Raw genomic sequence first — 12780 nt, forward strand, 5'->3', positions numbered from 1 at the left:
GGGGGTCCTGACGCAAAAGAGAGTTGCAGGGAGGTTGCAAGGTTATTTTAGGGGGATTGTGATATTGCCACCATTACTTTTGTGCTGCTGCCTTCAGAGCTGGGCAGCCAGAGAGTGGTGGCTGGTGACTGAGGGCCCAGCTCAGCAACACCCCGCCAGCAGCAGCACTGAAGTAAAGATGGCAATGCCATCCTTACTTCTGCGCTGCTGCTGGAGGCGGCTCTGCCTTCAGAGCTGGACTCCCAGCTCGTAGCCACCACTCTCCAACTGCCCAGCTCTGAAGGCAGAGCTGCCACCAGCGGCAGCTCAGAAGCAAGGGTAGCCGTACCACAAACTCCCAATAACCTTGCAATCCCCCCACAACTCCTTTTCGGATCAGGACCCCTACAATTAGAACACTGAAATGTTAGATTAAAATAGCTGAAATCATGAAATTTACAATTTTTAAAATCATATGACCGTGAAATTGACCAAAATGGACCGTGAATTTGGTAGGGCCCTAGGCATAGTGCTGGCTGTGGCAGTGTCTTGAGATCATGGACGGCACATTTATCTTTCCCATAACAAAAACAGCTACTGTCCTGCTCCCAGCATATTCTCAGGGTTATAGATGCGGACCCTGATATCCCCAGTTCAGCTCCATCTTTGAGTTCCCAAATTTACCTAATTCAGTTTACCCCATTAACTAGCAAAACGAAGCAAGCATGTGGCTTTTACACAGAGGTTTCCTCATGGGACAACCTATGGTGCCCTCACAACCTACCACCAGTGGGTGCTGTTCTGAGCGCAGCTGTCACAAACCAGGCAGACAATGCTAAGAAGAAGTGAGAGGGGCAGGGAATAAATCATCCAGGAAGTGTGACTGAGATGACTAACATTTTGGATTTGGGGGGGAAAAAAAACAAAAAACAAAAAACCATCAGCTTTTCCAGTGCAAGAGTTTAAGATAAACATCAATGAAATCTGATACGGGTTATGAGAACCCTCCTCCCACAGGAGAGAGGCAGTTTTAAGAAGTAGTAGAGGGCCCTCACACCCTTTCATTTGGTACTTACATACAGGGATCCTAAATGGGTCCTGTCTGTATCAAATATCTGGTAGTAATGTTGTACAAAACTGGATCCAATCTGCTCCCAAATAGGCTTGTCTCCCATTCTGAATCCTCCGCCGGAGCCAGTGACTGTAAAAAAAGTTAGAAAGAACAGTTAATTGATTCCAAGGCTAGAAGGGACCCTTGTGATCACCTAGTCTGACCTCCTGTAGAGCACAGGCCAGAGACCTGCCCCAAAGTAATTCCTACAGCAGGTCTTTTAGAAAACATCCCATCTTGATTTAAAAGTAGTCAGTGCTGGAGAATCCACCACGACCCTTGGTAAACTGTGTCAATGGTTAATTACTCCCACTATTAAAAAGGTGCACCTTATTTCCAGTCTGCGTTTGTCTAGCTTCAACTTCCAGCCATTGGGTCATGTATGTTTGTTATAGCTTTCTCTCCTACACTGAAGTGCCCATTATTAAACATTTGTTACCCATGTAGATACTTAAAGACTAGTCAAGTTGCCCCTTCTGACACGAAAGAGCAGCCAAAGGCTGTGTTAATTTGTAAACAGTAGTTAAATCAGTCTTAGACTACAGCCTTAACCTGTACAGCTAGCCAAGAACATAACTCTCACTAGGCTTTTAGACTACCAGATCTGTGCTGCTGCAATATAGCAGCCGTCTGCAGCATGATTGCAGATGTCACACACAACTGCATTTAGGGAGATCTTGCACTTCTCTGGCACAGTGGCAATGGAGAACAGAGCCTTTAATTGAGCCAATAAAGTTGCCTCTGCCACTTGGTGATGGCCATTATACATAGCTCACTGGGGAATAAATTGCTTCCTCTGTTGTCCCAAAGAGCAAAGCTGTAGTCACCCGCTCTATAGCGAGACCTCTACCAATAAACCACAAAGCAGTGATCCCCAGTATTTCAGGGCAGTTGTTTTCTACATTAAATATCTCCTTTGGGCCAGTAAGTACCCACCACTTCTCATTCAACTAGGTAAACTAGCCCTCAGTGGAGTCTGGTCCAAATCTGGTACTGCAAGAGCAGACCTATCTAAACTCTGTTAGAGCATGCACAACTGAATGAGAGGAAGGAGGGCAGCAATTATGCATTGGGGCCCAGGACCAAGGCTCACTGTTAAAAAACGGAGGAGAAACCTGAAGCAACATACATGACCTAGAGGTACTGGTAAGAATACCAGCAGGTGGTCACTGCCTTATAGTTAGTATAACAGAGGATTCTATTTTCCCCAGAAATGACCCCATCTGGTGCAGTCTCCCAGTATGGATTAGGGCTGGTATCCCCTGGCATACAGTATGGAGACATCAATCAAAGATGGGGGCAGAAACTTTTTTTTTTGGCTAGTTACAGAATCAATGGAGTCTGCCATCTTGTTTTGGCAGGTTACAAATTGAGTATTAAGCCTCAAGTGGACCATCCAGATCTGTGATTAGAATGACAAAGGCTAGCCTCTGGAGCAGCTTCTTGTGGTGCCTGCATACCTAGCCTTGATCACCGATTTTGAGTTCTCCATGCATTAGCAAATATAAGAAAAACTAGAATCCACAAAAGCAGCACCACTATGTTTGAGATCTCCACAGGAAGAGGTAGGCTCAGATAATTGCCCGTGAAAGTATTGGTAGAATGTTCTTTGGCTGTTCTAATGGAGGTAAACTTAAGAAACTGTTGCGGGGCACTAAGGGATAGATAACCCATCTGCCCTTACATGAGAGAGAGAGAGTAGTCCCAGAGCTTGAATGCTCAAGACAGATCTCGCTAACATTTTCTGGCAATGAGCTGAAGGGGTAAAACATTCATTTCAATCAGGGATTAAGGTAACTGTAGATACTTCCTCAGTCTAAAAGGATGAAAAAAGTTTGTGGGTCCCTGTGTGGGGGGATTATTCTTAAATATTACAAGGGGACTTCCTCTCAGAATAGAAGGAAGGACAGACAGCATGAGTATCATACATAGAGTCAGGAACAATTCAGTAAGTTTGAAAGGAATGTGGGACCCCTTGGCTGAATGTAGGGTTAGGGCTGGAGCAGTGGCTTGTTTTTCTAGCTAGCCCTCAAGGGACCTGTAGAATCAATCCTGATCCCTTTTCCCTCAAGGAGGACTAGTGTGAGAGAGGAGGCATTTCCTGACACACATGAAATGGAGCAAGTTTGCCCATACACACGATAATTTACGTTAATTACATATGCATTGAAAAGTACAACACAAATCAAATATAGTAGCTAGAACCTACATGTGCAGGAGGAGCTATATGTTAGCTTGTACTGGTATTTTTTTTAAAACTCACCAGAGACTATTATATCGCAGCTAATATTTCACTTAAAGTCTCACTTCCAAGTTCATCACCAAATTCCTGAAGACCCCAAGACATAAGATGTGAACTCCTTAGTCAGACTTTGTATTAGACCCAGATGAGTCTTCTATCCTTCCTGCAGTGTTTGTCATAGTCTGCACGAGTCTGTGGAGGAATCAATGGTGGCAAAGTTTCCAGGCAGTTGAGCTCTAGCTAAGTCTATGCTGTGCTTCTACTGCCCACGTGAGCAGAATCTCTTGACTATCTCCTTCTTGCACTGGGCTCCCCACAGTGTTCACTATTACGATCAACTTTGCCTGGCTTTGCTATCTCACCCTTCAGTCACTGGGCTAGGGATTTGGGGTACGAGAGGTGAGTATGAGTGTGTTTAATTTTTTTGTGCTCAGTCAGATCTGCACAGAAAACCTTTCTAAAAATCACTAGATGAACAGAATGAGAGACACATTTTAAAATAACTAACACATCTTAAAAATACGTATTTAAGGAGCACTGCTAGAAAACTCAATATTTTTTAAAACAAATAAAAAAAGTTAACAGTATCTTGTTCAGCCTAGTTCTTTGGCGGCATCACAAAACACAGCCCCAGTTCACATGGTTTTGGAAAAGTGAAGGAGCATTTTCAGAAACAGGCCCAGGAGGCTGTGACGTGCATAAAGCTTAACATTCATCCATCCATGGAGTTAGAATGTATACCATTAAAGTAATCAAAGCTGTGATCAAACATTAAGCCATCCTTTCTGATGCAAGCAGATTCTCATTTCTTATTCTAATGATAGTCTCAAATGTACACTAGAACTCTGTTATACAGTAGAGACAATTTTGCTCATCTACTGCAGCATCTGGAAAATTTATCTTCAGTGCTATTTAAGTTGGAGGCCAAAATTTACATCAGTAACTGGGTTTGAAAGAGGAGAACCAGAGTGACAAACAAAACAAGAAAGTTAAGTGCATGAATAGTAGAAAAATCTCCAAACTTAATAGTAATTCTAAAATTCAAGCGACCTACTTCTGTCTTAGAGCACGCTGAGGAACAAAGTCTCTGCGAATCCCTCCCAAGAAGGAAAAGCTACATTTTTTTCCCCCCTAAATTGAGAATGAGCTTTAGGGTACATCTACACAGTAATACAAGCCCAAGGTTAGTGGAATTCAGGTCAGCTGACCTGTATCCAGGAACTCTGGGCTTGAATGTCTACACTGCATTTAAACCCTAGGTTAAGGATTTTCTGATCCATGCTCAAACCTAGCATCCACACTGCAGTGCACAGACCCAAGTCAAAGTAACCCTATCCCAGAGTGCTTAGTGTTCTCCCCTCCCTGGATGACACACTAGCCCTACAAACGTGTTGCACCATTTCCTAATTGTGACGGTGCTATTGATCGGACTCAGGTGCCCATAAATAACAGATGAGTACATAAACTGCATAATTAGCTCCTTTGGTGGCTATCCCAGTAGAATGATTGCAGTGTGAGAAGGCTTTATACCGAACTACTATCTAATCTGAGAATTGGGCTCTCTACTTTTAGGCTGAGGCACACTGGCAGGAAAATGCCCATATGTACCTGCTCCAAGGATAATTAGGACATCAGTCTCCAGGGCTGTCAAGATATTAAAATGAAACTTTGCAAGTCTTAATATTTAGAATGGGATGTTCAGTGAAGGGGTTTTTTGTTTGGGTTGATTTATTTTTGTCTATTTGTTTTGATATTTGACATAAAAATGTAGGTTTCTGGAGGAAGAACACACACACCCCTGCCTGGCTGCTGCTGAGCAGCAAAGTGCATCCCCAGCAGACCCCAGGGATCGCTTATCCCTTCCCACACTGCACCCAGGAGGCAGGAATAAGGGATCCCCAGGAGGCTGTGGGGAAGTTTTGGGGCTGGCTCCCACTCACTGCCCTGACAGTGCATGCTGCCCAGGTGTCTCTGTGCATACAGTCCCAGGGAAGGTAGGGGGGCCAAGGAGCAAGGGACAGAGAGAGGAGTGGGACCTGCCACATGAATTAGAGATCTAAGCTTTCAGTTGACATATGAATCTGTATGATTCCTAAATAAGCCCACAGCTACCTGTTTAAAATCACTCCAACGTAAAGCTAGTAGCAGGTATTAACATTAAGACATCACTGGCACCTGGCACACATCCACTAGCACATTCTGCTGCAGCTAAAAAGGTTAGCTAATCTGAACACTGGCTATTTCTAAATTAAATCTTCTCTCATACGTCACATGCATTTAGCTTCAAGAATCCATTGCACCAGCAGTATCAATGTAAGGGCCATTTGCAAACACTGTTGTAACCTGTTTTTGCTCTTAGCTAAGAAACTTGCAATCCCCACTCTCCATGTGCACACATAGCTTCTTCCAACAGCTCCAGTTGGACGCCATTGCTCTGGAAGTTTTACAAATCTTGGCTGCAAAATCCCACCCCAAAAAGAAATAAAATGATTTGTTTTTAATCTAAACTTAAAATGAGACAGTCCCTGCAACCTTTACTATGGAGAAGCTACTGTGACTATGGTTGGGACTGGACTTTACCCCTATATGCACAATACATACCAGAAACTAAAACAGTGTGGTGTATTGTTTTAGTACTTGAGCAACTCAAACTGTCAAATATTTGACATTATTTGTGCTAATATTTGACCAACTACAGATGCACAAAAATATACACACAAAAAAAGGGTGAAATTGGTGAATAGGTCATAAAATCATAGGAATGTAACACTAAAAGGGATCTTAAGAGGTCATCAAGTCCAGTCCCTGTGCTGAGGCAGGATCAAGTAAACCTAGTCCATCCCTGACAGGGGTTTATCCAACCTGTTCTTTAAAACCTCCAATGACGGCGATTCCATCATCTCCCTTGAAAGCCTGCTCCAGAACTTAACTATGTAGTTAGAAAATGTTTTCCTAGTATCTAACCTAAATCTCCCTTGCTGAAGATTAAACCCATCATCACTTCTTGTCCTACCTAGGATGGACATGGAGAACCATTGATCACAATCCTCTTTCTCACAGCCTTTACTATATTTAAAGACGTATCAAGACTCCCCTCAGACTCTTTTCTCAAGACTAAATATACCCTTTAAAAAAAACCCCAAGAACACAAACTTTTCCTTATAGGTCAGGTTTTCTAAACCTTTTAAAACACTTGTGTTGCTCTCCTCCAAACTCTCTCCAATTTGCCCACATCTTTCCTAAAGTGTGGTGCCTTAACTGGACACAGTACTCCAGCTGTAGCCTCACCAGAGCAGAGCAGAGGACAATTTCCTCCTGTGTCTTACATACTACATTCCTGTTAATACATCCCAGAACAATATTAGCCTTTCACAACTGCATCACACTGACACACATTCAATTTGCAATCTATTATAAACACACATATTAGAGCTGTCAAACTATTAAAAAAAAATCATGTGATTAATCGCGTTAAACAATAATGAAATACCATTTATTTTAATATTTTCTACATCTTCAAATATATTGATTTAAATTACAACACAGATACAAAATGTATAGTGCCCACTTTATAATTGTTTATTACAAATATTTGTACTGTAAAAAACAAAAACAGTATTTGAATTCACCTCATACAAGTACTGTAGTGCAATCTCTATGATGAAAGTACAACTTATAAATATAGAATTATGTACAAAAAATAACTGCATTGAAAAATAAAACAATGTAAAATTTTAGAGCCTACAAATCCACTCAGTCCTACTTTCAACCAATTGCTCAGACAAACAAACTTGTTTACAATTTGCAGGAGATAATACTGCCCGCTTCTTGTTTACGTCACCTGAAAGTGAGAACAAACGTTTGCACGGCACTTTGTAGCCGGCATCGCAAGATATTTACATGCCAGATGCGTTAAAGATTAATATGTCCCTTCATCTTCAACCACCATTCCACAGGACATGCATCCATGCAGATGGGTTCTGCTCATGTGACACATGGCCAGAAAGGGTTAAACAACCTGCAAAATAAAAAACCCTCAAAAGACATGCGGGGAGATGTTTTTGTGTATTTACATATGTATGAGTAGGGTTGACAATGTAAATCAACAGTCCCTGTCTATGCTGTATTCTGATAATTCAGACGTCAAAAGAACATTCTTTCATTTAAATGAATTGTAAACATGGGATATCTCGGCATTCATCTCTCTTTGAAATGGACTGTGAATGGTGGAGGAACAAGCAAATGGCCTTATGTTAATTCGTATAGCTAAGTACCAGTGATGGACCTCCTTCAAAGTCATCCTAATGACCTTTTGTTCCCTGAGGAACTCCAACTTGTCAAAGGACATGAAATTGTACAAAAGATCCTTGAGTCCTGATTCTCTCATCTCAGATCTGCTTAGGCTTCATTGGGGGAAGTTTGAATCGCAAGACTGAGGTCCCAGTTATACTGGTACGCCCTGAATGTGATATTTGGACATTGGACTATAACCTATGAACTGAATTCTAAAGGAACTCTTTGTAACTACAAAGCTCACCATCTCTGCTATGAATCTGAACCTCAACGAATTGAGCTCAAGTCTGTATGTATATTGATCTTTTAACCACACTCTCTCACTTCTGTGTTTTAATAAATTTTAGTTTAGTTAATAAGAATTGGCTGTAGTGTGTATTTGGGTAAGATCTGAAATATTCATTAACCTGGGAGATAACATGTCTGATCCTCCAGGATTGGTAGAACCTTTTCTTTTATATGATGAAAAAAGATTTACAGAAATTTTCATCATATTTGTCGGGGATACCTGGATGGAGGCCTGAGGCAGGATCACTTTAAGGCAGGGGTTCTCAAACTGGGGGTCGGGACACCTCAGGGGGTTGCGAGGTTATTATGTGTCACGAGCTGTCAGCCTCCACCCCAAACCCAGCCTTGTATCCAGCATTTATTATGGTGTTAAATATATATCAAAAGTGTTTTAAAATTGATAAGGGGGGGGGTGTCGCACTCAGAGGCTTGCTGTGTGAAAGGGGTCACCAGCACAAAAGTTTGAGAACTACTGCTTTAAGGGAACGGTGTTGTTTGGACTTCTGAGTAACCAGTAAGGTATGCAAGAAGCTGTTTTACACTAGCTTGGTAAATCTAAGCATTACCCAGATGCCAGAAGGTTGATTTTCTTTTTTGGTGGTTTGGGTTCTGTAGTTTCCGCATCTGAGTGTTGCTCTTTTAAGACTTCTGAAAGCATGCTCCACACCTCATCCCTCTCAAATTTTGGAAGGCACTTCTGATTCTCAAACCTTGGGTCAAGTGCTGTAGCTATTTTTAGATACATTGGTATCTTCTTCGCATTTTGTCAAATCTGCTGTGAAAGCGTTCTTAAAAACAAACATGTGCTAGGTCATCATTCGAGACTGCCGTAACATGAAATATATGGCAGAAAGCGGGTAAAACAGAGCCGAAGACATACAGTTCTCCCGCAAGGAGTTCAGTCACAAATTTAATTAACGCATTATTTTTTAAAATGAGCATCGTCAGCATGGAAGCATGTCCTCTGGAAGGGTGGCCGAGGCATGAAGGGGCATATGAATGGTTAGCATATCTGGCACGTAAATACCTTGCAACGCTGGCTACAAAAGTGTCATGCGAACGCCTGTTCTCACTTTCAGGTGACATTGTAAATAAGAAGCACACAGCAGCATCTCCAGTAAATGTAAACAAACTTGTTTGTCTTAGCGATTGGCTGAACAAGAAGAAGAAGGACTGAGTGGACTTGTAGGCTCTAAAGTTTTACATTGTTTTGTTTCTGAGAGCAGTTATGTAACAACAAAAATCTACATTTGTAAGTTGCACTTCCATGATAAAAAGAGATTGCACTACAGTACTTGTATGAAGTGAACTGAAAAATACTATTTATTTTGTTCATCATTTTTACAGTGCAAATATTTGTAATCAAAAATAATATGAAGTGAAAAGAAAAGGAGTACTTGCGGCACCTTAGGGACTAACAAATTTGAGCATAAGCTTTCGTGAGCTATAGCTCACTTCATCGGATGCATGCAGGGGAAAATACCTTGGGGAGATTTTATATACACAGAGATCATGAAATAAATGTACACACTGTAACGAGAGTGATCAGGTAAGGTGAGCTATTACCACCAGGAGAGAAAAAAAACCTTTTGTAGTGATAATCAAGGTCGGCCATTTCCAGCAGTTGACAAGAACGTGTGAGGAACAGTTTGGGGGGGAGGGAAGGAGATAAACATGGGGAAATGGTTTTACTTTGTGTAATGACACATCCACTCCCAGTCTTTATCCAAGCCTAATGTAATGTCCAGTTTGCAATTTAATTCCAATTCAGCAATCTCTCGTTGGAGTCTGTTTTTGAAGTTTTCTTTCTGAAGAATTACAAGTTTTACGGCTATAATCGAGTGACCAGAGAGACTGAAGTGTTCTCTGACTGATTTTTGAATGTTATAATTCCTGACGTCTGATTTGTGTCCATTTACTCTTTTACGTAGAGACTGTCCGGTTTGGCCAACGTACATGGAAGAGGGGCATTGCTGGCACACGATGGCATAGATCACATTGGTAGATGTGCAGGTGAACAAGCCTCTGATAGTGTGGCTGATGTGATTAGGCCCTATGATGGTGTCCCCTGAATAGATATGTGGGCACAGTTGGCAATGGGCTTTGTTGCAAGGATAGGTTCCTGAGTTAGTGGTTTTGTTGTGTGGTTGCTGGTGAGTATTTGCTTCAGGTTGGGGGGCTGTCTGTAAGCAAGGACTGGCCTGCCTCCCAAGATCTGGGAGACGGATGGGTCGTCCTTCAGGATAGGTTGTAGATCCTTGATGATGCACTGGAGAGGTTTTAGTTGGAGGCTGAAGGTGATGGCTAGTGGCGTTCTGTAATTTTCTTTGTTGGGTCTGTCCTGTAGTAGGTAGCTTCTGGGTACTCTTCTGGCTCTGTCAATCTGTTTCTTTACTTCATCAGGTGGGTACTGTAGAAGTAAGAAAGCTTGATAGAGATCTTGTAGGTGTTTGTCTCTGTCTGAGGGGTTGGAGCAATTGCGGTTGTATCGTAGAGCTTGGCTGTAGACAATGGATCGTGTGGTGTGGTCTGGATGAAAGCTGGAGGGATGTAGGTAAGCAGAACAGTCAGTAGGTTTCCGGTATAGGGTGGTGTTTATGTGACCATCGCTTATTAGTACTGTAGTGTCCAGGAAGTTGATCTCTTGTGTGGACTAGTCCAGGCTGAGGTTGATGGTAGGATGGAAATTGTTGAAATCCTGGTGGATTTCTTTTCCATGGGTGCAGATGATGGAGATGTCATCAATGTAGCGCAAGTAGAGTAGGGGCATTCGAGGATGAGAGCTGAAGAAGCGTTGTTCTAAATCAGCCATAAAAATGTTGGCATACTGTGGGGCCATGAGGGTACCCATAGCAGTGCCGCTGATTTGAAGGTATACATTGTCCCCACTACATTAGGCTTGAATAAAAACTGGGAGTGGATGTATCATTACACAAAGTAAAACTATTTCCCCATGTTTCTCTCACCTCCCCACCCCTGTTCCTCACACGTTCTTGTCAGTGGAAATGGCCCACTTTGATGATCACTACAAAAGGTTTCTTTCCCCTCTCCTGCTCATAATAGCTCACCTTACCTGATCACTCTCGTTACAGTGTGTATGGCAACACCCATTGTTTCAAGATCTCTGTGTATATAAAATCTCCCCACTGTATTTTCCACTGCATGCATCCGATGAAGTGAGCTGTAGCTCACGAAAGCTTATGCTCAAATAAATTTGTTAGTCTCTAAGGTGCCACAAGTACTCCTTTTCTTTTTGTGGATACAGACTAACACGGCTGCTACTCTGAAATATAAAGTGAGCGCTGTACACTTGGTATGCTGTGTTGTAACAGAAATCAACACATTTGAAAATGTAAAAAAAAATCCAAAAATATTTAATAAATTTAAATTGGTATTCTATTGTTTAACAGTGCGATTAATCACAATTAATTTTTTTTTATTTAATCACGTGAATTAACTGCAATTAATTGACCACCCGAACCCAGATCCTTTTCAGCAGAACTACTGCCTAGCCACTTATTCCCCATTTTGTAGCTGTGAAAAATCCTCAGGAAGGATTTTTCTTCCCTAAAGCTGTGTCTACACTACGGACCTTATAGCTGTACCACTACAGCTACACTGCTGTAAGGTCTCCTGCATAGCTCCTCTAAGCCAGGGGGAGCGAGCTCTCCCACCAGCATAAATAAACCCCCCCCAACAAGAAGCAGTAGCTATGTTAGCAGGAGAGCATCTCCCACCAACATAGCACTGTCCACACCGGCGCTTTTGTCTGTGAAAAACTTATGTCAGTCAGGGGTGTGCCAACAAAAGTGCTAGTGTAGGCAAAGCCTCAGTGTAGTACTTTGCACTTGTCTTTATGTTTATTTTTCTTGATTTCAGACCAAATTCTCCAATTTGTCAAGGTCATTTTGAATTCTAATCCTGTCCTCCAAAGTGCATGCAACCCCACACTATTTGGCGTCATGTGCAAATTTTATAAGCATACCCTCCACTCCATTATCCAAATTATAATGAAAATATTGACTAGTATTGAACCCAGGACAGACCCCTGTGAGACCCTACTAGCTACACCCTCCCAGTCTGACAGCAAACCATCTCTTTGAGTAGTCTTTCAACCAGTTGTGCACGCACCTTATAGTATTTTCATCTATACCACACTTCCCTAGTTTGCTTATGAAAATGTCATGTGGGACTGCATCAAAAGCCTTACTAAAAAATCAAAATACACCATATCTGTTGCTTCCCCCCATCCACTAGGCCAGTAAACCTGCCAAAGAAGGAAATTATGTTGGTTTGGCGTGACTTCTTGAAAAATCGATGCCAGCTATTCCTTTTAACGAAGGCTGGAAGTCTGTCACAGAGGTCTGTGACTTTTCATGACCGCCATGACTTTTGCAGCAGCTGCCTGAGACCAGCAGCAGCCAGTTTGGGTGTGTGGGAGGAGGCTAGTGCAGGGAGTTAAGGGGGGCACTTACCTCAGGGTGGGGGGCTCCTCAGTTCCCACTGGTAAAGCCCACCTGCCACTCCTAGGCAGCGGAGGGGCCCAGGGTGGGGCTCCATGCTGTACACCCCGCAGCTCACATTAGCTGCGGTTTCTGGCCAATGGGAGCTGCGGCAGCTGGTGTTGTGGCGAAAGCAGTGGATCCAGGCCCCTAGCTCTGCCACGTAGGAGCTGGAGGGACGCGGAGCTGCGTAGGAAGCCCCTGCCAGCCCTGCCTCCCAGTACCAGCAGGGGTCCCGGACCACATTGCCCAGCACCTGCGGAGCCCCTGGACTTCCCCTCCCCCGAGCAACCACAGCCCCCTGCCCAAGTTTTAATCAGGGTGGGTATTTTTAGTAAAAGTCATGGACAGGTTACTAAAAATAC

General features: G+C 42.8%; 1 protein-coding gene across 8 annotated transcripts in view; it reads right to left on the reverse strand.

Moving 5' to 3' along the window:
* Positions 1-12780, reverse strand: part of NUTF2 (nuclear transport factor 2) — a 51099-nt gene that overhangs the window by 24690 nt on the left and 13629 nt on the right. For 6 of the 8 annotated variants that reach the window (XM_043495167.1, XM_043495164.1, XM_043495165.1 and 3 more), the window contains exon 2: positions 1056-1180. In XM_043495167.1, coding sequence (XP_043351102.1) covers positions 1056-1154 — 99 coding nt within the window. In that variant the 5' untranslated portion in view covers positions 1155-1180. Of the gene's footprint in view, positions 1-1055; positions 1181-3299; positions 3324-3397; positions 3525-12780 lie in introns of those variants that run through there. The other 2 variants (XM_043495163.1, XM_043495168.1) reach the window with 2 other exon arrangements.

Source organism: Dermochelys coriacea, chromosome 12 (assembly GCF_009764565.3).
Source record: "Dermochelys coriacea isolate rDerCor1 chromosome 12, rDerCor1.pri.v4, whole genome shotgun sequence".
Lineage (NCBI taxonomy): Eukaryota > Metazoa > Chordata > Testudines > Dermochelyidae > Dermochelys > Dermochelys coriacea.